The 27,521-nt window shown below is 32.3% G+C and overlaps 4 protein-coding genes across 5 annotated transcripts; 1 reads left to right on the forward strand and 3 right to left on the reverse strand.

Annotated features, from left to right (window-relative positions):
• Positions 1 to 552: 552 nt before the first annotated feature.
• Positions 553 to 10,227, reverse strand: LOC111712066 (translation initiation factor eIF-2B subunit epsilon). 2 transcript variants are annotated; one of them, XM_023486575.1, is made up of 15 exons: positions 10,147 to 10,227; positions 9,600 to 9,652; positions 9,055 to 9,092; positions 8,525 to 8,644; positions 7,734 to 7,816; positions 6,780 to 6,839; positions 6,207 to 6,312; positions 5,595 to 5,733; positions 5,039 to 5,202; positions 4,313 to 4,405; positions 3,830 to 3,932; positions 2,945 to 2,995; positions 2,465 to 2,542; positions 2,082 to 2,153; positions 553 to 746 (listed from the first exon to the last, which is right to left on the reverse strand). In XM_023486575.1, exons 1-15 carry the CDS (start codon positions 10,220 to 10,222, stop codon positions 666 to 668), a joined length of 1,317 nt encoding a protein of 438 aa, XP_023342343.1. In that variant the 5' UTR covers positions 10,223 to 10,227; the 3' UTR covers positions 553 to 665. The 2 variants fall into 2 exon arrangements, with proteins under 2 accessions (XP_023342343.1, XP_023342344.1); XM_023486576.1 differs by having other exon boundaries at positions 575 to 746; positions 8,525 to 8,641.
• A 3,345-nt stretch (positions 10,228 to 13,572) lies between these two features.
• On the reverse strand, positions 13,573 to 23,179 carry LOC111712062 (translation initiation factor eIF-2B subunit epsilon). The gene is made up of 9 exons (XM_023486572.1): positions 23,074 to 23,179; positions 21,138 to 21,216; positions 20,767 to 20,845; positions 20,446 to 20,505; positions 19,123 to 19,211; positions 18,853 to 18,923; positions 15,214 to 15,314; positions 14,289 to 14,347; positions 13,573 to 13,786 (listed from the first exon to the last, which is right to left on the reverse strand). Exons 2-9 carry the CDS (start codon positions 21,209 to 21,211, stop codon positions 13,573 to 13,575), a joined length of 747 nt encoding a protein of 248 aa, XP_023342340.1. The 5' UTR covers positions 21,212 to 21,216; positions 23,074 to 23,179.
• LOC111712060 (uncharacterized) lies at positions 16,682 to 18,591 on the forward strand. The gene is made up of 2 exons (XM_023486570.1): positions 16,682 to 16,899; positions 17,884 to 18,591. Exons 1-2 carry the CDS (start codon positions 16,717 to 16,719, stop codon positions 18,496 to 18,498), a joined length of 798 nt encoding a protein of 265 aa, XP_023342338.1. The 5' UTR covers positions 16,682 to 16,716; the 3' UTR covers positions 18,499 to 18,591.
• A 101-nt stretch (positions 23,180 to 23,280) lies between the features above and the next one.
• Positions 23,281 to 27,413, reverse strand: LOC111712061 (transcription elongation factor 1 homolog). Its single transcript, XM_023486571.1, has 3 exons — positions 25,318 to 27,413; positions 24,646 to 24,711; positions 23,281 to 23,828 (listed from the first exon to the last, which is right to left on the reverse strand). The coding sequence occupies exons 1-3, from the start codon at positions 25,423 to 25,425 to the stop codon at positions 23,748 to 23,750; spliced, it is 255 nt and encodes an 84-aa protein (XP_023342339.1). The 5' UTR covers positions 25,426 to 27,413; the 3' UTR covers positions 23,281 to 23,747.
• Between the last annotated feature and the right edge of the window lie 108 nt (positions 27,414 to 27,521).

The following is a 27,521-nucleotide window of genomic DNA, read 5'->3' on the forward strand; positions in this document are numbered from 1 at the left end:
TGAGAATAAAACTATGAATCTGGTTCAGTATGATCCAGTTGGTATGCTGTAAAGCTGGAGGGAAAGGTTTCCAGAAACTGATGAGTTGGATAATGTTCTGGCCAGTTTTGGAGCACGCGAGGAGAAATATTGGTCCTGTTAATATTCCTATCAGCTGTCATGGAACTATCCACTCACCACATATTCAGATCAGCTCACTTTTTAGTCCTACCAACCCACTCCATATTTTATTTAACATAAAATGTCCAAGAAGCAAGTAATCAGCTGTGAAATCTGCCATTTCTTTATATTTTTTTCTGGGATTTATGCTGGGGATTTTTTTGTATAAGAAGAAAATAAAATTGTACACAAATTAATAATCTAAAATTAACGATAAGAAATGTTTAGATTACTCAGAAATTTCGATTCTTCGTTTAGTCTAATTAAGTTAATCCGATTTTTTTATTTAATCTAAACAAGTTAATCCGATTATTTGTTTAATCTAAACAGATTAATCTGATTCTTTGTTTAATTTAAACAAGTTAATCCAATTATTCATTTTATCTAAACAAGTTAATCCGATTCTTCATTTAACCTAAAAAGTCAATCCGATTTTCACTTAATATAAATAAGTTCTTTGTTTGATCTAAACAAGTTAATCCAATTCTTCATTTAATCTAAACAAGCTAATCCGATTCTTCGTCTGAACTGTCGTCTTCCTCTAACCACTCCAGGAAAGGTTGAATTTTCTTCTTTAGGTTGGTATTCTGAGTTCAAATAGGAATCAATCAATCATTAGATTCTACAGGGTGTCCCAAAAACGACAATTTTAAGACTAAAATAATCAAGCTCTTCACACATAGATATAGCTGGCCAAACTGCTGAACCAAATTGGCTAAAATTCTTTAGGAAACCCATGAGTACCCTGGGGGTAACATAGGCTTAAATTTTTTTTTCACAAATCAATTTCTTTTTAAAATATATTTTCTTTAATAACATTTTTTTTCAAAAATAATTTTTTTTTCAAAATTAGATCTTTTTAAATTCCGCGAGCAACGCCGGGCACTTGAGCTAGTATTGAATATGGATAAACAAAACGAAATTTTAAACTGCTTCAAAAAATAATTTCTAGAGAATAAAGATCTGTTCACTGATTTGAAAAAGGGTACTTTTAGATCAAATGTATAATTGAATATACCCTGCTTGGTCAAATTGAAATATTAAATGGGCGCACTGTAGTTGAATTAGAATTGAAAAAAACTAAACTAAAATGAACATTGAAAAATAGCTGCTTTTTTCATTTCACAATTGAAGAGTTGAGTTTACTGGCAACAGTACTTTTAATACATTAAAAAATTCTTAATTATATTGCAATATTTTTCTTTAATGTTGTATCCTTCAAAAAGGACTTAAACCATTTTCTTGGGCATTTTCAAACTTTTAAAAAATCAAATACTATTGAGCACAAATTTTTGTAATTTTGAGCATACATTTCTTGGGGAGGTCCCACACAAAATTTGGGCTTAATCGGTTCAGCCGTTTTGACTTTTATTGAATACAAACAGACAGACAGACAGGCAAGCAAAGTATATATGTAGATGACTTAGCTAGTCAGTTTGTTTGATTGTTTGCGTGTTTCTTATTTTTTTTATCCAAATACGTTAAAATGGCAGAACCGGTCTGGCCCATTTTTTATGGTGGCACCCTACATGACGCCAGGAAAAAAATTGCCTTAAAGTTCTGATTTTTCAAAATCCACGAAAAAAAGAACAATAAATCGGCGAAAATCTTTTTGTTATTTTTGCTAATTTGAAATGAGAAAATACCGAAGAAAAACAACATTTAAAAGTTAAAATCGAAGTTAAAAACTGCAAGTACTTGCTTTAATGCAAATAAGGATTGAACGGGTTCTGGGTTTGAAATATGATAATAAAAATAACATATATCATCGAACGGGGGGAAGGGGGGTGGCTTGAATTGTTAAATATGGAACATAATGGGGTGGATCCTTTTTAAAGATGGAAACATGTAAATTCTACAGGGCAGTGCACTTTCCCTAAACCCCTGATAAAAACGTATTGATTGATTGATTGTTCTAATCCCTGAAGATTGTTAGACCAGGCTAGAATACTATCTTCACCAAGTATATCCAACTCATACAGCAGATGGAGAACCTCAAATTAAAAACATTAAAAATAATAATAATGATCTTAGAAGAAAGAAGAAGACTGTTATAATGGAAAATAAAGATTACTCTAACAAAAGAAAGTTAAAGAATTAAATTTTTTTTTTAATCAATAAAATGACCCCTGTCCCCTGGTTAACCGTTTGTTAACCTTCCTTCCTGGTCAATATGCATCATTCATTCATTAAGAACAATTTATGCAGGGGGATTCAATATACATTATTAATTCTTTAGGGATTTTTCCCCTTTAAGTGGAGGCCTTTGAAATTACGTGTACAGACCCTATAATGAAAGCAATACCTTTGCAATAATCTCAATTAGATTTGGAAATCGAACCAAAATATCCTCCACACCGGTCAGATAGTAATCCTGCCCTGACTATAGTAGGACACCATTTTTCATAAAAGAAAATTATCTTTTTTATTTTTCCTTCTCACCCTCCTCTATTTAGTATTCACCTTAACCCCCCCCCCTCCCAATTTACAAAAAAAATCAAATAACAGAAAACATAAACGCTTCTTATAATTTTGATTAGGCAGTTTATCTTCTAAACATGATGTTAATAATGATATTTTTGTGCTTTGAAAACAAGTTAATTATATTATTGAAATTTTTTTTTTTTTCAATTTATTTTTATTTTCTGTAATATTGCAGAACTTATTGAAAATTAAAGATGAAATATAATCAATCACAAATTTTCATGTTGATTAAGTTGTAATAAAAACTGGTTCCCAGCTAAATTTCCAGACAAAATCAAAAAAAAATCAAAATGGCCGTTTCCTTTGATTTCGAATACTTGAGAAGTAGCTGCTTGAATTTATTGATGTTCACCTAATACAGAAATTTTGGTGTTATGGAAACACCTCAACAAATAAATATCTCAAAAAATGATAATAAAAAAATTCAATGTCGTCTTTTTTAAGTTAAAAAAATAAATAATTAATTTCATTGTATATTAATTTAGGTTAGGTTGCGCCGCATGCTTCAAAGGGGGGCCGAGCGCTGCGGCAATGGCTGTGAAAATCGTTGGGATATAATATTTTTTTATTTTAAGTTGAGATAGAACGACCTTAAATTAGTTAAATGAGTCACTTTTTTGAGGCGTTTTCGTGATGAGTCGTTTCCATAGCACCAAAATATTAGATCTCATTAAGATTGCGCAAGGCATATCATGATTGCGCAATGCATATCATGATTGCGCAATGCCTATCATGATTGCGCAATGCCTATCACGATTGCGCAATGCATATCATGATTGCGCAATGCATATCATGATTGCACAATGCATATCATGATTGCGCAATGCATATTATGATAAACAAAGCACACTTTATTTGTGCCATGCACATCATGATTGTACACTGCGCATGATGAATGCACAATGGGCATTATTATTATTATTATTAAAGGACAACCCATCATTCAATGAAATAGGGGTCGGTGCTCTTAGCCGCCGAAACGTATCCATGGACAGTCATAAGATTTCTTAAATGTATGAAAGCGTTCAATTTTATTTAAGACTTTATTGACAACGTAAAACTCTTTAATGGTTACAATCTTAGGCTTAAAATGAAATATTTAAAGGCGAAATCAAAGAAAATTCTTGGTGTATTCTCTACTTCTTCTAAAATTAAAATAAAATAATAATAAAATAATAATAATAACCTTGACAGCTTGTAGTAGTTTGGCAGGTGGTAGGTCAATATCTAGCTCAAGGGTCAGCACACACTCCAGTACACATTGGTTTACCTCGCACAAAGTCGTATTCCTACAGACAAAAATAATAACAGGGGGCCTAAAAACAACGTGCTATTCAACTCTTTTTTTGGACATTTGTTTTAGTAAATCAAAAACAAACCAAACTTTTAAGGACACCTTCCACATTTCAATCTTGACTTAGTCAAGAGGGAAACAAGGCCTTATAGCTTTAGATTGCATGGCACAATTATGTCAAAACTCAATCAATCATGTATGTAGCAGTTCTTTTTTGATTACGGTTTATGGTACTATCATTAGAAGTTTAATACACTAATTACAATATTTAGGATTAAAAATTACGATGGATAATTTTTCAAAAAATGTACCCGTCCCAACCTCGATCTATTAAAAATAAAATAAAAAATGTAAAAGGTTTAAAAATATACAAACCAAGCATGCTTTGAGCTGTTAATCTCCAGAACCAAGTTATCAGTGATAACTCCTTCCTTGCTTCCTCGCAGCAAACTCTCTCTTACCTCCCTCCTGTATCAATCAACCAATCAATTAAGTTGTAAGTAAACCTACTTCCTTGCACCCAATATTAATCCATCAATTTATCAATCTATAACCTTCATTAAATCAATCAATTATTTAAATCAAGCAATTAAACATCAATTCATATCAATAAATCACCACTAAATGAATCAATTCTTTAAATCAAGCAATTAAACTCACTTTATATCAATAAATCACTAGTCAATCAACCAATTCTTTAAATCAAGCAATAAACATCACTTTATATCAATAAATCACTAGTCAATCAATCAATTCTTTAAATCAAGCAATAAACATCCCTTTATTTCAATAAATCACTAGTAAACCAATCATTTCTTTAAATAAAGGAATAAAACTCACTTTATATCAATTATGCAATGATTTGACTAAATAATGAGGAATCAAAAAGCACATAAGGACACAATGAGCAAGCACATTAAGAAAACAAATGAGAAAACATATTGCGGACACACTTTGAGGACACGAATTGAGGACATGCAATGAGAAAACACACAAGGAAACACATGGAGGGCGCACATTAAAGATGCACAAGCGTATGACCAGAAGTGACACAAAGTTTCCTACAATCCTAAAAATAGGAAAGATGAAAGTGAAACTAACCTGAAGTTTTTGACATCATGATGTTCAGCAATACCATCCTGCTCCTCCTCAAGTTCTTCATCATCATCGTCATCCCAATCCCCGTCACCATCCTCATCATCCTCATCATTATCACTCTCACTGCTAGACTCATAAATACGGCCCCACTTATCCTCAACGCAGTTCTAGAACATCATTAATCAGATCAGATCAAATCGAATAAATAAAAATCAAGAGTTTCCTGGATGTCCTACTTCCATTTTACAAAAATGAAATTACTTTACTAAAACATGGTCGGGATTATCAGTATTAGAAGAACTAAAAAGAGGGAGATACCCTTTGTTTTCATTATGTATTAAAATATTTAAAGATTGATGGTTCAATAGATATTCGATACAGCATTTAAGATTTGGAATTTATTAAATGTTGTCTTCTATCTAACAAAATCTCTCCATGAAGAACTTGGTAAATATACATGCAGAGTGAATCTTTTAAATTGCATATGCAAAAAAACTATTTGTTAACAGTTCTACTACTCCTGCGTGAATACAAAAAATTCAGAACGCTCATCACAAACCTCCTCTTCATCATTATCCTCTTCCTCCTCCTCCTCTTCATCTGTGTAAACATGTGCTTTAGGACCATATTCTCCCTTCTCCTCATCTCCTTCTGTCTCATCATCAGAGAAACCATCTGATCTCTTCTCAGCGGATAGCCTAGAGATAAAGCAATCAATGAATGAATAATCAATCTATAGACCAATCGATCAATTAATGAATGAATCAATCCATACTAAATCCGAAAATTTAGCATCAGAATACCCATCCGAGCTCTTCTCCGCAGATAAACTAGAGACAAATCAATCAATCAACTAATATTTAATCAAACGATGTAGCATCAGAGAACCCATCTGATCTCTTCTCTGCGAATAGCCTAGAAAAAAAATCAATGAATCAATCGACCAATCGGTCAATCACTCCAATCTCTTCTCTGTGGTCAGACGGAAAGCCTAGAGAAAATATAATCAATCAATTATTCAACTAATCAATCAATACTGATTGAATCAAAATGGTTTGTATTCAAAACAGACAAATCAGCATCATATCTCTCCAATCTACAATATTTTTTTTTTAAATCAATCAATCAATCAAACAGGAAGTTACTCGGCAAATGATAAAACTGATCTAACCTGACCCCTGAAGGTATACTGGCTCCTAGGTCTAGTTCTACTCCGTGTCCCAAGATGACCTTCTCAGCTATTGAGCAGTTGGCAGGTATTATAACATTTTCTCCAACTAGAGACAGGCTCGATTTATTTAGATTGGATTAGAGGGAGTTTTTTTTTTAATTTTACAGGGGGTATCAATGCTCTAGGAAAAGATAAGCACAATCTGAATCTTTATCAGAAAAAGAAAGAAAAAACGCATTTTTTAAAACGGTTTGAGAACTACCAAATCTAGGCATCAACAATCTCAAACTAAAGGTAAATACACCAGGAATCCAAATGTCATTGTTTACAAAATAAAGTGTACTGCATCCTTTTTTGGGAGCAATGTAAACAAACCCAATGCAACTCACTTCTATAATACAAACCGAACTGGCAGTGCACTAATATTGTAAGCAAACATGGGGGGGGGGGGTATTTTCTTTGCCTAAGAGTTAAAACAAAAATTCCATATATTTGTATTCAATTAATTTTTAATAGTTAGCAATTCCTTAAAATATGAAGAAAAAACATTAATCAAGTTCTTTGAATCGTTTCCTAAACAGTTTACAAGAACGCAGTTCTCTCCAACCTTGCAGTTCTTCATCAGAACAGAATCTAGAATAGAAGTTTTTTTTTTACAGTGAATTCTGGAAATAATTAGAAGGGAAACCTTTTACAGTATTTACATCATCTAAATTCTGGAAATAAAAGGAAACCTTTTTCAGTGCATTCTTGAAATAACTAGAAGGAAAACCTTTTACAGTACATTCTGGAAATAATTAAAGTGAAACCTTCTATCAGTGCATTCTGGAAACAACTAGAAGGAAAACCTTTTTACGTTATCTACATCTACATTCTGGAAATACTTTGAGTAAAAACTTATTTTTAGTGCATGCTGGAAATAATTAGAAGGAATACCTTTTTACAGTGCATTCTGAAAATCATTAGTAGGAAAACTTTTTACAGTGCATTCTGGGAATAATTAGAAGGAAAACTTTTTACAGTGCATTCTGGGAATTATTAATAAATATAATGATAAAGAAAATAGTAAAAGGGGAGCCTTGTAACAGTGCATTCTGTAAATTAATGGACAATTTTTGCACTGCAATCTGGGTTCAAAAGGAGAACTTATACACTGTTCTTAGGATTTAAAGGAGCATCTTTTTTACAGTACATTCTGGGTTCAAAAAAGGAAGCTTTCTACAATGTTCTTAGGATTCTGAATATCAAGAGGAACCTTGAACAGTGAATTCTGAATATCAAAGAAAGGATATAATTTGTTTAACAGCAGATTAAAGATATCAAGGGGCATATTGTTAGATTTAAAGGAACGTATCTTTTATCTTGTATTTTGAATTCTAAATTTGAAGAGGTATTTTAGTACATTGTACGATGACAAGTGCCTAACCAGAAACTTTTACTTAGTAGAACAGTTTAGCATGAATGAGGGCTCACCTGGCCCCTAATGAGCATGGGGCGACTAGTCACATCCATGTAAACAATGAATACCTGATATTGTTGAGTTTTTGGAGACCCTGACACCCTCTTCAAGATCTGAACCATGTATCTTTATACACTCCTCTAATACAACCCTAAAATAATACAATAATACAATAATACAGTAATACAAAAAATACGAAAATACGAAAATACAAAAGTACAAAAGTACAAAAGTACAAAAGTACAAAAGTACAAAAGTACACAAGTACAAAAGTACAGTACAAAACTACAAAAGTACAAAAGCACAAAAGCAAAAAATTACAAAAGTACAAAAGTACAAAAATACAAAAATACAAAATACAAAAATACAATAATACAATATATTCAAGATCTGAACCTTGTACCTCAATACACTCTTCTAATACAACTTTACAAAAATACAATAAAATATTAATACAGTAATACACTATTGTCAAGATCTGAACCTTGTATCTCAATACACTCTTCTAGTACAATAAAGCAATAAATAAATTGCTTTTGAGCAGTACAGTGCAATGTAAACGATTGTACTTTCCCATATATATCCTGTATTCTGTGATTTACTTATCCCTGCTTGTATTCTTTCTGCTTTAATGTCCATTTATTAGATCATGTTCTTGTTTTTATTTTATATATGATGTTTTATTTAATCCTTTTCTATTTATGCATTTAAATTTTGTATTTACCAGGGCTAATTTATGATGGTTGCAAACCTTTTAGTCCTCGTCACAATTGTAACAAATATTTCTTATATAAATTTGAAATGCAAAATATGCTATTCTTATTATTATTATTATTATTATAAGCTGTACAAGTGTTACCTGTTCCCTATAAAAGTATCCTTCCCTAGCAGAGTGCCCCTGGATACAGTTGCCCCTGAGCTCTTGTAAACACTCTTTGTTTGTACACAAATCTGGTCTCCTTGGGTAGACCGGTTTCTTCTTTACACATCAAGGGTATAAAAAAATTACTTTTAAGCTTTAAATGATCATGACTAGGGTTTCCATAGGAAGCAAATTTTCGTACAATTTTGCTTTGTAAATTCCGCAAATTTGTGGGCGGAATTCTGCAGTTTTTTGCGAAAATAAATTCCGCATGGCATGAATTTAACATTTAAAATGATTATTTTTTTTCTAATTTATTATGACATTTTTTCGTGTAATTTGCACTTATTTCTTTCGCGGAATTTGCGTCAAAATCAGTCCGCGCTATTTGCATATTTGGTTTACTCGTGAAGATGCGAAAAAATGCAGAATTTGCGGCGGAGTAAAAACTTACGCGCAACGATTTTTCCATTTAGCTGGAAACCCTGCTGGAAATCCTGCTAGATGACTATTTTTTATATTCTTTCCTTTCTGGAACCAGTGGATAAGCCCAGCGATTTAGAATCTGAAATTCAAACAAAATTGTTAAAAAAATTTTTTAACTACACCATTAATATATTTATATATATACAAGCCTTAGAGGGCGCTTCGCGCCCATCTTCTAAATTAGTTGTGAACATGTTCTCTTTGTGTACATCGTAAAACAAAACAAAAATAATTCGCAGATTTTCACAAAAAAATTCGCGGATTTTCAAAATCTTTAAAAATTCAATGACGATCGAATTTTGATGGACACAAATATTTAAAATTTCAATCATTCATAAACCTTCCCTAGGGTCCCTAGATGTCCCACAAAAAATTTGGACCCGATCGGTTCAGCCGTTTTGACGTTTATTGGATACAAACAAACAAACAGACAAACAGACAGACAAACACCAAGACAGACAAGCCAAATTTATATATAGATATGTGTGTCTCGATAAATCAATACATTTTTTTTATTGTAGGAAAAACTGATGGAATAAATATTGAATTGTTTTATATATCTCTTTAAATATTGGGTGAGCTTAACCTTTTCAAAAAGTTTCCTATAAAGGTACGGGTTTTCAGCTCTGCAGGCAAATCCTGTAACAGTCGTGTGTTATTAAAGGGACTGTGTGCGATTATATTACACTAATAAGATTTTTATAGGGAGTGACTCAAATCTATATCCTAAAGATGTTTGAAATGGTGATAATATTATTAAAGGATGTGGCCTGTATTAAAGACATAAAGTTGATACTGAGATAGTGTAATAAAAGGAAGAGACCTAGGAGGGTTGAAACTAGAAATGAAAGGAGTGTTATAGTTCTAAGTTGTTAAACTATTATTAAAGGGAGTGACCTCAACATGATAATAAGATGGTAAAACTATAAATAAAGGGAGTGACCTCAATATGATAATAAGATGTTAAAACTATAAACAAAGGGAGTGACCTCCATACGATATTAAGCAAGTAAAAAACTATGAATAAAGGGAGTGACCTGATTATGATATTAAGCAAGTAAAAAACTATGAATAAAGGGAGTGACCTGATTATGATATTTGGCAAGTAAAAAGCTATGAATAAAGGGAGTGACCTGAATCTAGAACCTGAAGATAAATTGTAGAATCCACAAGTTCACTCTCAAGTATCTCACTAATCATTGTATCCATATCTAGAAGAGATATTGGTCATTTATTATTAAACGTGCCATGGGCCCATTTGTCCCATAATAGTACCTGTGTCCCTACCTAATGATTACATGTATTTACGTGGACATGAGGAAAATTATTTTTTGTTAAAAAATTCAGTAAATCTTAAAGAAATTATCTGGACTCGAATACGGGTCCGGATCCGGGTTTGGATTTGGATCCGGATTGGGATCTGGATCCGGATTTGGATCCGGATCTATTTTTTTCCAGTGCGGAAACAGGATCCGGATCCGCATCCGCATCCGCATCAAAATTAAATGGATCCTAAGCACTGTTTTAAACCGGTTAAAGCAGTATACCAGTATTAATTTAAAACAATAAAAAGCATTATTTTAAACCAATAAAAAGCATTATTTTAAACCGATTATAACAGTGTACAGTTTATTGTACTTATTTAACCCAGTTAAAAGCATTATTTTGAACCGGTAGAAAGCAATCATCTTAAGCGAGTCATTGCAGATCTCTAAATTGGTTGAAACAATTTTTGTAACTGACTAAACGTAAAAAATATGTTCACAGAAACTCTTTAAATTGATTTGTAAAAAGTCCTTTAAACACTTATTGGTTATCTTGTCTGTTTTCTCTAGGGTCAACCATGATTTAAACCTATTTTTGTCTTAAAAATTTGTGATTTATTCTCTTGGACCAATGAATTCGCTGGGTATGTGAAATGCCCACCACCGGTTAAAATTTGAATCACCGATTTAAATCATTCGTTAATCATTCCTTATCTTTGAATTAGTGGTTAAATTTGTACCATCAGTAGGTTGTTCAGGGACATCGCTCAAATTGATATTTAACTGTTTATAGGCTAAACTGCGGTATGAATGCCCACTGTGTAAACAAAGTTTAGGTCCTAACAAAACCTGTTACTCTACTCATCTTCAGCTTCATTCTTCATCATCAGCTAAAGCTTGCCGGCTCTGCTACCAGGGAATTCATCAATTTATTCATTCACTTATTCATTTAATCTTTCATCCTTTTGTTTATTCATTTATTCTAGAAGAGATATATTTGTAAAAATGGGTAAAGCAAGTAACAAAGCTAGAGCTAAAAGGCATAAATTAACTAACAAATTGGGTAAATCAGGTTCAAATGGAAGAATGCTTAAATGTTTATATTGGAATGCTAATGGTATGCATTGTCTGTGTAAGCAGCAAGAATTGATCGATCTTATGGAAATCGAACAATTAGATGTAGTCATGGTTGATGAGACACATTTTAAAAGAGACTCAAACATAGATCTATCCGCGTTTGATGCTTATTCGCCAATTTTTATTGAACGAGGGTATGGGGAAAAGAATGGGGGGGGGAAAATGATTTTGCTTTCAAATAAATTTCCCTCAATTAAATGGTCGCCATCAAAAGATGATAACGAATGGATTAATAATGAAAGGGTTTGGATTTTGTTTCAAAACAGCACAGAAAGAATAGCAATTTGTAGTGTATATATGGCCTGTGAGTCACCAACTAACAATGAATTTAAAACATGGAATGATATGATTTATGCAGAGCTAAGTAAAGAATTACGAATTTTAGAAAATGATGGGTACAATTGTGTTATAGTGGGTGATTTCAACGCACATGTAGGGGTCCCTCCCCAAGGAATTGATGGTAATAGAGCTGGTGTAAATTATAATGGAAGAAAACTTTTGAGTTTTATTGATGCCAATAATTTAGTTATGGTTAATAAGGACATAAATCTATGTACAGGAACTTTTACGCGCATAACACCACACTCGAGTTCAATTCTTGACTATCTACTGGTTTCGAAATGTATGATTAAAAGTGTATTAAGAATGGGAATAGACTCAGACGTTGAATTACTCTCAGGAAGTGACCATGTGGCAATTCGTTTTGATTTATGTATAACGGGCAACTTAAACACAAAAAAGGCAGAATACAACGGGATCTTTTTATCTGATAGACGTGACATGAAGATAGCGCAGAAGGAAATGGATCAATTGATGGATAAAATTGAATGGGACAATTTGAGTTTAAATGAATGGGGCGAGGTAATGCAAAATATCTTAATTAAGGCAAATGTTGATTCATACAATACTGGTCCTCGTAAAAAAACTAAACCCAGATCTACATTTAGATTGAAAAGACTTAAAGCAAGAAAGAAAGAATTGGAAAGGAAAGAAAAAAGACTATCTTTAACAAAAATTAAACGTGCATTAGCTAATGAAATATGGACAATTGAAGATCAGAATGAATTAAATGTTGCAGCACAAGAGAATCAAGCAATTCTTGAAGAAGTGAATAAACGAAGTCTGGAATTGAAATGCAAAAAGACCAATTTGTTAAGAATGCAATCAAATATTAAAAATGAACAATTTTGGAGATTAGCAAGAAAGACAACTAAGAAAAAAGGGGGTTTATCCATTATTAAAGGGCCGGACGGGAAAATTGAAACAGAACGGGATAAACTGGCGGATCTGGCAATAACTGAGCTGGCGAAAGTGTTTATAGGTCAAAAAAGTCCAATCTTTGAATCACATGGTCAATAAACAGGCCTATTTATTTAATGACTTACTAGTTATGCCACAAAATCACCGAGGGAAATGGTCAGAATTAAACACTTTTTAAGCCAGGAAAAAACCACGATATTTTAAAAAATGTTGAACAGCTAAAAGCTTAAATGGTACAGTTGTGATTCGGGCATGGTTCTCCTTAAAATTAAATGAAGGGTCATTGAAATTAAAAAGACAGTCCCTTTAATCACTCTACAAGTGCTGTAATATCTCAAATAGGCATCACAGATTAGCATTACCTCATCGTGCTGGAAAAGTTGGATCGGAAAATTTGATGATTTCCTGCTGGATCTCTGATAAAACAACAGCTGCTGGGTAGATCTAAAATACAGAAAATTTGATGATTTCCTGCTGGATCTCTGATAAAACAACAGCTGCTGGGTTGACCTATAAAATATAGAAAATTTTAAGACTTCCTGCTGGATCTCTGATAAAACAACAGCTGCTGGGTTGATCTATAAAATATAGAATATTTGATGATTTCCTGCTTGATCTCTGATATAACAACAGCTGCTGGGTTGATCTAAAATATAGAAAATTTGAAGATTTCCTGCTGGATCTCTGATAAAACAACAGCTGCTGGGTTGATCTGAAATATAGAAAATTTGATGATTTCCTGCTGGATCTCTGATAAAACAACAGCTGCTGGGTTGATCTATAAAATATAGAAAATTTGAAGATTTCCTGCTTGATCTCTGATAAAACACTAGCTGCTGGGTTGATCTATAAAATATAGAAAATTTAAAGATTTCCTGCTCGATCTCTGATAAAACACTAGCTGCTGGGTTGATCTATAAAATATAGAAAATTTGAAGATTTCCTGCTTGATCTCTGATAAAACAACAGCTGCTGGGTTGATCTAAAATAAAGACAATCTGATGATTTCCTGCTTGATCTCTGATAAAACAGCTGCTGAATTGATCTAAAATGAAGACAATCTGATGATTTCCTGCTGGATCTCTGATAAAACACCAGCTGCTGGGTTGATCTATAATAAAGAAAACTAAAGGGACTTAGTAACAATGAATTGAATTGAAAAATTAAAAATTAAATTCCGTCAATTTCAGTTTTTGTCTTCGTTGCATAATTTTGCAAATGACTCGTAAACGTGGAGACGGCGCAAATTTTGAATTTTTTGAGTAAAAGGATTATTCTGTCATAAAAAGGATAGCGCGTAATATTCTTTAAATAGAGACTAGAGAGTCAATTAAAATTTGGCCGATATTCGGAAAAAATAATGTCAAAATAGAAAATTTAGACATCAAAAGGCAAGTTTTTTTTTTAAATATTTAAAAATATTTTTATATTTTTTCCCCAAAATTTAATTTATTTTCCCTAAAATTCGCTTATTTTTCCCGATTCAGCGAAAAACCTTAAACGCTTTTTTTGCACTCCGCCTAAACATTGCTAACTTCTAGGGAACTCAAAAAAATATTTTCAAAATGAGGGGGAGGGTAATGATTTTTTAAGGAGAATTGGTTGAATCTAACCTGTCAGTTGCTAGAACCAGCTCCTTCCCCTGACCTCGCAGAGGATGCCCTTGATCACCCTGAACAAATATCAGGTTAAAGTCTAGTCTTACAGTGATTGGCTATTATATAAATACAATGAATACGATTTTTCTATTTAAGTTTTGATTGTTAACAAACTTTTTTTTTATTTTACAAGTGATCAAAGAGAAGCATTTTTAATTGACAGCTTCTCTTGACTTCTAAGCTGTTTGCATGTTCAGAAGATTACGAAAAAATCCTTGTTTTTCTGTCTTCTGATTCATAGAAAGTGATTCTGATTCATAGAAAGTGATTTTGATTCATGCAACAGAGAGAAGGAATAAAATTAATCGAACTCAACACGTTTCCTATTTTTAAACCTAAAACATTACATCAGGCCCGTAGCGAGGATAGATGGCACATCCCTCAGATAAATCGTTACGTGGCACAGCCCTCACATAAACCGTTACGTGGCACAGCCCTCACATAAATCGTTACGTGGCACAGCCCTCACATAAATCGTTACGTGGCACAGCCCTCACATAAATCGTTACGTGGCACAGCCCTCACATAAATCGTTACGTGGCACAGCCCTCACATAAATCGNACTTTCCCCACCAAAAATATCAATAAAAACGCCGTAGAATTTTTTTTATAATAATTCATACAGAGTTTTCCACACAGGATAAGACTGTGCGGAATCTATACTGTTTTGCTTCCTTAGTTTCACGAATCTCCGCAACTGTAAACATAGTTTTCTTTTGCAAATTACTTAATAAGCCATAAACTATTAAATAACTATATTCGAGGAAGAAGACGTAATTTAACCTTGGTATTATCATAGTTTATGAGATTCAGGTCGTCTTTACAGTCTCATCCTTTATGGGTAACCCTGTGTGAAATATTTTATCAAATTATTGAATACCTTGATATAAATGGAGGACATTATTGAATGCTTATCTTTTGCCAGATTCTCCTTGTGTGCGTTTAGGTATGGAGCCAGGTTCAGGTTGGATATCAGGTCTCCTAAAATAGGTTTAGGTTGGATATAAAATATCCTAAGAAAGGTTTAAAGGAGGAATATTAGACATATTGAAATAGGTTTGAAGAATGGAAATCAGATATCGTAAAATATATTTACAGGATGGATATCAGATATCCTGAAATAGGTTTAGGTTAACTATCAAATATCATAAAAAAGGCTCAGGTTGAAGGTTTAGGTCAGATATCAGATATTCCAATATAGGTTCAATTCAAGGAAAGTAGTTGTAAATAATCAATTCAAACTTTCGGCCAAAGAAATTGAGTTTTTGCCACAAACTCAGATTTTCTAATTTTTAGCATTTCCTAGACCTTTGATATTTCAAGCTATTAATTCTGGTAGATCAAATAGTCTTAGTTTAAAATATCAAAGGTTGCAAAGATATAGGGGTTAGAAAAATTTATGTTTGTTGCAAAAACTCAATTCCTTTATTGTGTCCTTTAAATAATTATACTATTCCATTTCATTTCATTCCATTTTTTCTTCAAATTTTAGACGAGAAGTCTTTTTCTATTTTAGACGAGAAGTTTTACATTCAAAACGTCATTATGTCAGATTCTATGTCAAATTCCAGATCTCAGAATTAATAGATGTTACTAGTCTAAATTTAAATTTACTATAAAATAGAGAGTAAAATGCGAGAAGCATTTTGTAAATGTGTGTTTTTTTATTTTACATTCTCCATACATAGATTTGTAACATTTTTGTTCCATGAAAAATTGAAAGAGAAAATACTATTTAGATTGATCCAAAATATGTACATTCTCTGTTCATCTATATAAACTTTGCTTGTTTAAATGTTTGTTTGTCCGTTTGTATCCAAAAAAACTTCAAAACAGCTGAACCGATCGGGCCCAAATTTTGTGCGAGACATCACATGACCCCAGGGAAGGTTTATGAATGATCGAATTTTCAAAAATTTGTCTATAACAAAGTTTCATTTTTGAAAATTAGAGGAATTGACGAAATTTTTTTTTTAATCTGAGAATTATTTCGTTTTGTTTTACATTGTATACAAAGAGAAAATGTTTACAAATGAAATATAAGATGGGCGCCTAAAAGCCTAGTTTCTGGGAAATAATACAGGACATTACGTTTGCGATGGGAGACGGTGAGGTGAGGGGGTTATTGATAAAGAGGAGGAGAGGGGGAGGCGAATACGGGGGACTGCGGGGGAGGGGTTAGAGGTGCCGCCAGGGCTGTGGAAGGGTGGATTACGTAATATACGGACAGCACTTTGATAAGTCTTGCGGTCAAGTCCCCCCTTGCCCCCTTCCCCCTCGTCACACCTGGATTACAATCTTAATCCTTCGAACCCAGCGGTCAACTGGGTATATAAACAGCTAGTCTAAGATCCACCAGTACTTAACCCTACTCTGAGCTACAATGAAGATCTACGTCCTACTCCTGGTTGTCTCCCTAATCGGAGCTGAAGGCGGAGAACATGAGAACTACTGCACAGATCTACTTGACTTCGGACCTAGAGAAGAAGTCCAGGAAGAACGGCTTCAATGCCACACTGTGCTCAGGACAGTGTGTGAAGAAGTAGAACAAAAAGACTGCTTAGAGGTAATTTTCTTTTTAAATTGTTCTTTTAGTTTGTCCCTTTTATATAAAGTAAGGTTCACGTTAGAGACAAATAAAATGTTTCTTTCCCAAGAGCTATTTAAAAAAAGTATTTAAAATATTCTTGGAGATAATTAAATAATCAAAATAAAATGTGTTTCTTTCATTGCGTCAGTTAAAACTTTTTTATTAGATTTCAATTAATAAATTAGTAAAAAAACATTTAAAGAAAAATCAGTTTGAACTTTCGTTACTTTAGAAATGTTGCTTAACTTATGAGTAATATAATTCTTAAGTTTAATTGAAGACGACTGCATCTTTTGTAAGTTTGAACTAAATTCTCAATATTATAACTTTATTAATACCTAACTTAATAATCAGCTAATTTCCAATTCTTTCCCATTTTAATTTCCTATTCATAATAATAATAAAAACCATAAAAAATATTAATAATATTAATTAAAGTAAATAATTAAACAATAATTTAGTTATGTAGTTTAACAGTTAAACAATCTAATAACTAAACAGTCAAGTAATCAAAATAATCCATAGAATAAGCAAAATAGTAATTAAATAATTCAGTAAATAATTAAAAAACTCAAACTTAATAACTCAATAACTCATTAACTAATAGTTTAATAACTTAATAACTTAATAACTTAATAACTTAATAACTTAATAATCAATTTTTCAATAATATAATAATATAATAATATAATAATTCAATAATTCAATAATTCAATAATTCAATAATTCAATAATTCAATAATTCAATAATTCAATAACTCAATAACTCAATAATTCAAGCATTAACTCATTAACTCATTCTCATTAATTCATTAACTCATTCTCATTAACTCATTCTCATTAACTCATTAACTCATTAACTCATTAACTCATAAAATCATTTGATCATTGAATAATCAAATAATTATAATATCAAAAAATCAAATTAATAAAACAAACAGTAAAATATTTATTGTTTAGGTTTGTGAGCAAACTTGTGAGGTAACCCTAGTCCCCTCATGTAAACTAACCCCTGGGTCACTAGAGGCCATTAGGTCCACCGTCAACCTTTCTGAGGTCATGCTCCACACCTGCAGTAAGGAGGAGGCCAGGGAGCTCCACACTATGACGGTCTACGAGTGCGAGAACGTAACGAAAACCCACTGCACCACCCTTTGGGACATCGACGAGAACGGGGAGAAGGTTTGGGCCGGAAATGATGGAGATTGCAAAGATGTTACGTGGGAGGAATGTCATCCGGTCCCTAAGGAAGTCCCAGTTCTAGTCCCCTACATGAACTGTACCGAATACCCGGTCAACTTTGTCGACGTTGTCAACGCGACAACCGAGCTACCAACCTCAGAGTTCGACTGCGAAGTACGACCGATTCAAGAATGTAAATCTAAAACGTCGACGAAATGTGGTTCCGTAACCTACCAGAAATGTTCCGAAGTTCCTGAATTAGTTTGCGATCCGATTACAATCATTGTTCCAAAGCAAGAACAGCTGCATAAAAAATGGTGCCAATTCGACCAGGCTGAGAATATAGATTTCAATCTTGAAGTCAAGAAAATCCTCGAAAAAGTGGAGGAATAATAATCCGCAAACATTAAGTCAGGAGAAGAATATATTTTCATATATAACAGATAAAATAATATTTAGCTAGAAATAAATTTTTAAAATTATAAATTTTTTCACTTAACAAATCGTTTAAAATTAGTATTATGCAGTGGCCAGAAACTCGAGTTGTTCAATTGATATTGTTAAACAAAATTCCTTTCTCCTTAATTTATTTTGCTGAAAAGTGTGACTTAATAACACCAAAAAGTCTTAGATATAAATTGCGCATACCCAATTCCAGGTTAAGATGAATAAATATTTACTAATTTCCTAAGATTTTTCCTGTTGACGGAGGGGGGGAGGTTTTGCCGGCATTTCCTAAGATATTACCTGATACAAGAATAAAATCATTTCGTAGAACTCCTTTCTCATACAAATCTCTCATTCCATCCCCGAAAGATCTAAAATTATCAATATCAGATTTATTATCATTAAAGAAAACTATATAAAACAAAAACTTCTTAATTTATTAAAAACATTATTTTAAAGACTTTAAAAATCAAAAAATAAGTATAATTGAAAACATTGAAAAGCATATTACTGTGCTATAATTTTTGATAATTTTAAGCATAGAGAGTAGATATGTTTAAGTGGAAAGACCTGCACTCCTCGTTTGTAATACAAGTAACAGAGAAAGGTGCAGCATGGTAGGATTCACTCCACTCTGATCCTTTCAACCAATCCTTTACCTAGAATATATACACAATAATGTGATAATCATAAAGCTCTGAAATAGGAAGATGACTTTCCGGCTCAATTTATGACTTTAAATAGTCCAATGAACATCAGGCACACCACGTGTGTAGTGTTAAACAGGCCTATTTATTTAATGACTTACTAGTTTGTAACAACATCAAATGCACTTCAGTATTGCTTTAATTATAAATATAGTCTTCCTATTGAACAGTTTTCTGGTTATCACTATAGTATTGTATAGTAAAGGAGTAGGATTCACTCCGTTCAGATTCTTTCAACTAATCCTTCACCTAGTATTCTATAGTAGTAAAGGAGTAGGATTCACTCCATTCAGATTCTTTCAACTAATCCTTCACCTAGTATACTATAGTAGTAAAGGAGTGGGATTCACTCCAATCCTTTCCACTGGTTACTTATCCTTCACCTAGTATAGAATAAAAATAAAGGATTTGGATAAGATTAACTCTGATCCTTTCTACCAACAGGAGTTTTCCAAAATAGTTTTTTTTTAAATCAAAACATTTACCCAAAAAAGACCAATTTTGACTGCAAGAGGATACATTTATGTATCTAATATTGTTACTCAAACTTTAAAGGATGATACTTCAATGACTAGAACTCTTCAATCAAATACATTTTTAAGAATTTAACCCTTCTTCCAAAATGTCATTAAGAACGAAAAAGTAATTTTTTTTCTGAAAAGTCTCGAAAACAAAACCAAGGGAAGTAATGAATGAAAAGTTACATTAAAGAGGTAAATTGGTGTAGTTGATTTAGACATGAGCAAAAGTGCAATTCTGATTATAAGAGCAGAAGCTGACAGTGATAGGTGGGCATTTTAATCTAAATATAACACAAAGAAATTAAACGAGAGGGACCAGTGACACTCATTTATTTAAGTTTTTTAATCCTTTTTGTTTATTAGGTATCTGTTATTGTAAAATTTCAAAACATTTACGTGAATTCAAAGATAGGAATTTCTTTTACTTTTCATTTAATCTCGATATCAATTTTTAGCTCAAGTCAAAAAAAAAAATATTGCTAAAAACCTATATTTGGTCTCCATTGACCGTAATTATTATTTAGATCTTAAAAATATTCATAACTATATAAAACCAAACTATGATGCGAGATCTTTAGTACCTTAAATACCGGTTTTTTTGGGACAGTTACCAATGTAAAGTGTACAATGTACAATGTGCAGTACTGTACACTGTACATATTTACCTTGATTGAGTTGCTTGTAAGATAAAGAACAACATCCTGTACACCACTCCGTGACAGGCTCTAAAAAAATAATCTTTTTATGTTCACTTCATGATTACACTTTTCTGCTTTATTTTGACAAAAATCTTTAAATTGTAGTTTATATTTAGAAGATAAAATACAAATTTTAAAATCATCGGATTTTGCCTACAGAGGTCAGCCTGCAAGAGAACTGCAAACAGAGGTCAGCCTGCAAGAGAACTGCAAACGCCAGAAATTAGCGGAATCCGCTAGATTTTACCTGCAGGGTGTATTCAATTAGCGGATTCCGCTAGATTTTACCTGCAGGGTGTATTCAATTAGTGGACGTCCAGCTAGCGGAAGCAGACATGATGGTTCACTGGAAGTTAGAGGCTGGAAGCTAAAAATGAACGAAAAAATACATAAATAAGTTAAAATTAAATTTAATCACCCAGTGGCCGAATTTAAAGAATTTGAGCGGCGGTTTAAATTTAAGCCGCGGTTTAAATATGGTTTGTTCCACTTAAAATTGTATCAAATGTTTCAAGATTTAAGCCGGCACTAAATTTAAACCGGGTTTTGGCGGATTTAAACCGCGGCTCAAATTCTTTAAATTCCATCTCAGATTATGTAAAAATATGATTATACTTGAAATTATTATTTTTGATTGCAAACCATATTCTTCGACTAACCTCGTGTTAAAATTATCAGCGAATACAACAGCCTGAACCAAATCTTCTTTTTTTATTTCTTCTTTTCTTCCCATTTTATCTAAAATGTATCAAATACCTTTATCTATGAATCAGGAAAAAGAAAGTAAGTTTATTAGGGAAGTCACTTTAAAAAGTCGACAAAAATAAACATTGTCAAATTTTTCTTAAATGGGATAATTTCAATTTGAAAAAAATTAAGAACATTTTTTAAACTTTTTGCTATTTTTATCCCTTTCACCTTTTCGATTGAATTTTTTATTCTAAATTTAGTGGTTTGTTTGTTGCCTTATTTAAATTGTTGTCATTTGTCATATATCAAATCAAATCAAATCAAATCAAATCAAATCAAATATATATATATTTGTCCCAAGCCAAAAAACATAGGAAATATCTTTTTTTAAAACATATTTATAAACTTGAGACGGGGAGGCATTGATAGCCAGGGGCTGTTTATATAATTTTCAATGTGAATTATTTTGAAAAATTATTTCGAATTTTAGACTAGAAAGAATCAACAGATCGTCAATTATTTTTAAACAGATATTCAATAACTTACATACAGGGTTTTTTGTAATAATTTCATTCATAATGTCCATTTCACAACGGTAACCCTTAAACCACTATCTGACCAATAATGTGGAAGAAATCGTTGTTTTACTAGGGTTTTACACAGGGTTTTAGGAACCAGGAAAGAGATGAACAATCCCTTTATCCAGGGAATAGGTAATAATCCCTTTATCCAGGGAATAGGTAATAATCCCTTTATCCAGGGAATAGGTAATAATCTCTTTATCCAGGGAATATGTAATAATCCCTTTATCCAGGGAATAGGTAATAATCCCTTTATCCAGGGAATAGGTAATAATCCCTTTATACAGGGAATAGGTAATAATCCCTTTATCCAGGGAATAGGTAATAATCTCTTTATCCAGGGAATATGTAATAATCCCTCTATCCAGGGAATAGGTAATAATCCCTTTATCCAGAGAATAGGTAATAATCCCTTTAATCAGGGAATAAGTTCCTTCAAATATCATGCAAATGTGCTTAGGACACTTGAAGCTTTATACTTTTGTTGGAATACAATAGTGAAAACCATGCTGCTCCATAATATAAATATATTTATGTATCCCTGGATATCCCCTTGAATGAAGGTCTATACTGCTCCATAATGTTAATATATGTATCCCTGGATATCCCCTTGAATGAAGGTCTGTACTGCTCCATAATATTTAGATATGTATCTCTGGATAGTGAATATACTTTGAATGCAGGTCTATACTGCTTCATAATATTTAGATATGTATCCCTGGATAGTGAATATACCTTGAATGCAGGTCTATACTGGTCCATAAAAGAGATATAAGTATTCCTAGATATCCCCTTGAATATAAACTCTAAAATATTCCGACCCTCCAAAACTAGTCTTGGAATCAGGGGACTTAATCTTCAATTCTAATTTTAAATAAATATGTTCTTCTGTATTAGTTGTCCATAGAAGATTTCTTCATCTCATCAGCTTGTGGACGGGTTACATCCCAGTTCTATTTTAAATTAATAATCTGGTAAATTATGGATCCAATGAACCAGGCAAGAAAAACCTCCTTTGAACTATCGGATAAAATACCTAAAATGATCATCCTGGGACAGTGTGGCTAATTACCAAGTAGTATGATTAAAAAATATTTTCTTTTATAAAACAAAATGTGCGTATTTTTTTGGCGTAACATAATATAATATTGGACGCTTTGTAGGAAAGGTTGCCGGAAGTAATAAAAAATCTTTAAAAATTAATTAATAAATTTTTGAAATCCATTTCGTTTATCTTCCTCTCTTCTTGCAAATCTATTAACTTTATTATATTATTTTTCTTTGGTAAACTTTTTCTGTATGTCCCATTCAGATTAAAAAATACCTGAACCGCTGCTTATGACTCAAGTGTGAAAAAACTTAGTTCATATTTTCTGAAAAATGCATTCTTCGCTGTAATCTGCTAACAGGAAACATTTTTTGGTACAATTTATGGATTCCAAGAGAAAAATCTTTGAAGAAAATCATTTCATTGAGATCGAAAGATTATCAAAAAATTAGTGAAATTGAAAAAAATATTTTCATATTTAGAAAAGTTTTGAATATTTATTACAATGAATATTTGAAACGTATGATTATTACACGATTACAACACGTGAACAAGTAACATTGATACAAAATATATGGATGAAAATGAAGATGGATGATGATGATTTAGGACAATTGGCAGAGTGTCAAAGATTTATGGGTAATAGGCTTTGGGAGTAGGTCAATGCTGAGATTAAGGGAGTAGGTTGGGATTAGGAAGTAGGTTGGGATTAGGAAGTAGGTTGGGATTAGGGAGTAGCTATGAGTATAGGGGATTAGGTTCAGAAATTGGTCGAGGTATGAAGAATGAATGGAGTTGATGAAGAAGGGATAAAATGGATGGAGTTAACGAAAAACGGATGAAGTTGATGAAGTTGATGAAGTTGGAGTAAAAGGAGTTGATGATAAAAAACAAATGGAGTGGATAAAGAACGGAGAATCGGTGAAAATGATTGATTGATTGATGATTGCTCAGTTGAGATTGGCAGCTTCACAGGCATCAATCCAATCGTTGTAAACATCTAACGGTTCAGACAAGAAATTTATTGTCGCCTAAAATAATAAAAATACAGGAATATACATTTATCACATTTTTTCCCCACAAAAAAAAAAATCAAATAAACATTTAACATACCTAACATTTGGGGGGTGAGGGGGGGGGGGAATTGTTCAATTAACAAAATATTTTCTAAATATCATAAATGAATCACCTACTTGGACTTGGTTTATTTAATTTATTCTGGGTTATTTATTTTCTCAAAAAATAATTTTTCTCCTCTCCAAGGGTTGTGTAATTCTGACAAATATACACCCCTGATTATAATAAATATACACCCCTGATTATGACAAATATACACCCCTGATTATGACAAATAAACACCCCTGATTTTGACAAATATACACCCCTGATTTTAACAAATATACACCCCTGATTATGACAAATATACACCCATGATTATGACAAAACACCCCTGATTATGACAAATATACACCCCTGATTATAACAAATATACGCCCCTGATTATAACAAATATACACCCCTGATTATGACAAATAAACACCCCTGATTATAACAAATATACACCCTTGACTATGACAAATGTTCACCCCTGATTATAACAAATATACACCCCTGATTATGATAAATATACACCCCTGATTATGACAAATATAAACCCCTGATTATAACAAATATACACCCCTGATTATGACAAATATACACCCCTGATTATAACAAATATACACCCCTGATTATGACAAATATACACCCCTGATTATAACAAATATACACCCCTGATTATAACAAATATACACCCCTGATTATGACAAATATACACCCCTGATTATGAATTTAGGAATCTTCATTTACCTGATAGTCTTCCATACAGATTGTACACTGAATTTTAGCAGCGTTCTTTGTCTTATCCATCTTCACCTGAAACACAGAAATTATAGACAGCCCCTTTTTTTGCATTTACATTTTTTCATTTTCTTTTTTTATTTAAGTGGTTTGTTTTTGTGAATTTTTAGATTTCAAGGGACTCGACAGTGGACAAAATTTCAAGTGATCCTCCATTTAAAAAGTTCTAATTGTACAACATGTAAAATTTATGACAACAAAATAATTAATTTTTTTCAAACTAAAAAAACTAGTCAAAACAAAATTGGTTAATTATTTGGGACAATTTGTCCCTTTTGGAGCCGGGAAATTCGTCTTTATTTGATCTATGATCTAACTGTGCAGGTATTCACTGTTTGTCATTGTAATTTAAACATATTTGTCTTAATGTTATACAATGTTTAAATGTCTTTCTATCAATCTAAAGGTTTATTTTGGTCTCGGGTCTCAAAAAATGGATTTTACAGGTTACAAAATGTTTTAGCCACAGTGGTCTCTGAATTCTTTAATTGTTCTGGTCCTCAATTGCATAAAATAACCCATTTTAAAAGACGTAACATTGATATAATTCCCAAGTGAGGACGCATGTCGTGTGGAACAAGGACGCACATACATACCAAGCAGCTAATTGAATTGATCTACCTCGCATGATTTCTCGTGATTACAGAATGGACAATTGAACATTGTGTCCAGGGGTTCAATATTCTTCTTCTTAGGCCCGGGCTTCCTCTTAGACTTTCGTCGTCCCATTTAGTATTTTTATTTCTGAAACCAGAAGCATTTAAACAAACAGAAAAAAATAAGGGTTCGTAAAAAAGAGTGTATTTTCACGTTTTTAGGAACTTCTCAGATGAGATTATTTTTTGGTTTTTATGACTTTTATGACAAGTTAAGAACTGGTTTTCATAAATCATATTTACATTACTGAGAGGAGTTTCATGTTTCTTCAAAGGAAAAAAACACGAGACCCCCCAAAATACTATTACAGCATAAAAAAAATATTATAAAATAAAACATATTTTTATTATTATGGTTAAGTAGATGCACTTAATAATCCTGGAAAAACGTTTGCAAAGATATTAACGGGACTTAAATTAAGTTTCATTAAGAGATGGACTTGCCTGATTCTAAAGATGTCCTTTAAACCTTTCTTAGATCATTAACGACGGAGATTAAAAATGGTGTTTTCGAAAACTGTTGAGTGTACGCTACCGTTCAGTGTGAACTTATAGTCCCTTTTATTTCCTTAATCATTAGTCCAAAGGGTGAATATTAATTAACATTCCACGAATGTGAGTCGACGACGTCAAAAAATTAAAGGATTGGCCTCCAAAAAAAAGTCTATTCATTTATGGAACATTAAAATATTCACCTTTGGCTTTACCATCAGTTTTTTTAATATGTTATTTATGCTAAAAAAAGGACAAATTTATTTATGAATCATAATAGAAGTGCGTATGAAATAAAAAATTTATCAGTCATAACAAAAATCCATGAAACTTTTTTAATTCAGCTTTAGCTACATAACTGTTATTTAGAAGATTTTATGAGTTAATTTGTCCCATATTACAGATCTTTATAAAAGCTTGAAACTGAGAGGAACTCATCATAATTAATTCTGTAAAATTCCACCAAAAACGACATGGTAAGTTTTGAGCCTTGGCCCTTAACATTTTATTGTCCAGGCAGAGATAATTTAAACATGATGAGGTTAGTTTTTTACAATAATAACCCTTTAGTTTCAAATTTGAGTATAAAAGTGTACTCGCTACATTCGAAAAAACAAGTTTTTTATCTAATATCACAACATTTTGAGAAAATTTAGCTAGTTTGTAAAATTTAACAATTGTTCTGTAGAAAACATATAAATATAGACATTGGACAAGTGACAGCAAAAGCAGGTTTAAAACACAGGGAACGAAAAATACGAACGGTTAAGGCCCAAACTTGACACTCAGTGTTAGGCCAAAACACGGTATGAAGCTTCCCTGTAATAAACCTAAGGCTAGAGTACCGGGAGTGTTGATTTAGTGGTGTAATGTTAACATTCCAACCCGTGGCGAAAACATGTTCATTTCAATTTTTACTTTTTTCTTCAATAATTGGCTGTTTTCCACCTATTACAGCTAAAATGTAAAAATTAACAAATTACTTTAACAAATGGCTAAAATGGAAAAGAGAACTGTGGCCAATTGTGACGATTTTACAATAAAAATTAATAAATAATGAAGAACGCAGGAATGAGAATTATAAAATTCAAAATCAAATCAACAAAATATTAGATTTTGTTCAGATCACAAATATTGCGAATAGTACGCACAAATTAAGCTCCTCTCCAATCCTGGAGAGGACTTAACAAAAAAAAAATTGTCTAATGCTGCGAAAAGAAGCTGCCCTTCCAGCAGAGGTCAGTAAATCGCTGACAAGTGAGGTGTCGGCTAAAATAAGTAAGAATGCTGACATGCTTCCATTGAGATATTTCTCAGCAGCACCAAGTCACGTCAATTATTGAATCTTGTTGTTTACAATAGATAATTTCAATTCAAAGATCGTCAGCGCGGCGTTGCTGTGAGTCTGAAGATCGTCGGCATTCTCGCTGGCAATCTACATATCGTCAGAATTCTCGCTGTTGTCTTGGAATAGTAAGCACTAAGCATTCTTGCTGTCAGTCTAAAAATCGTCAGCATCTTCGCTGTCAGCGTTTATTGAGACAACTGTGGCAGCAGGAGTAGATTTCTTCTTCTAAACAATATATAATATAAATGTTCGATTTCTGAGTTTTACTAATATTTCAATGTAATTATTAATTCTCTTATTTTAGAATTGTCCTTTCTGCCCCCCCCCCC

The sequence above is a fragment of the Eurytemora carolleeae genome, unplaced genomic scaffold (genome assembly GCF_000591075.1).
Source record: "Eurytemora carolleeae unplaced genomic scaffold, Eaff_2.0 scaffold1234, whole genome shotgun sequence".
Taxonomy (NCBI): domain Eukaryota; kingdom Metazoa; phylum Arthropoda; class Copepoda; order Calanoida; family Temoridae; genus Eurytemora; species Eurytemora carolleeae.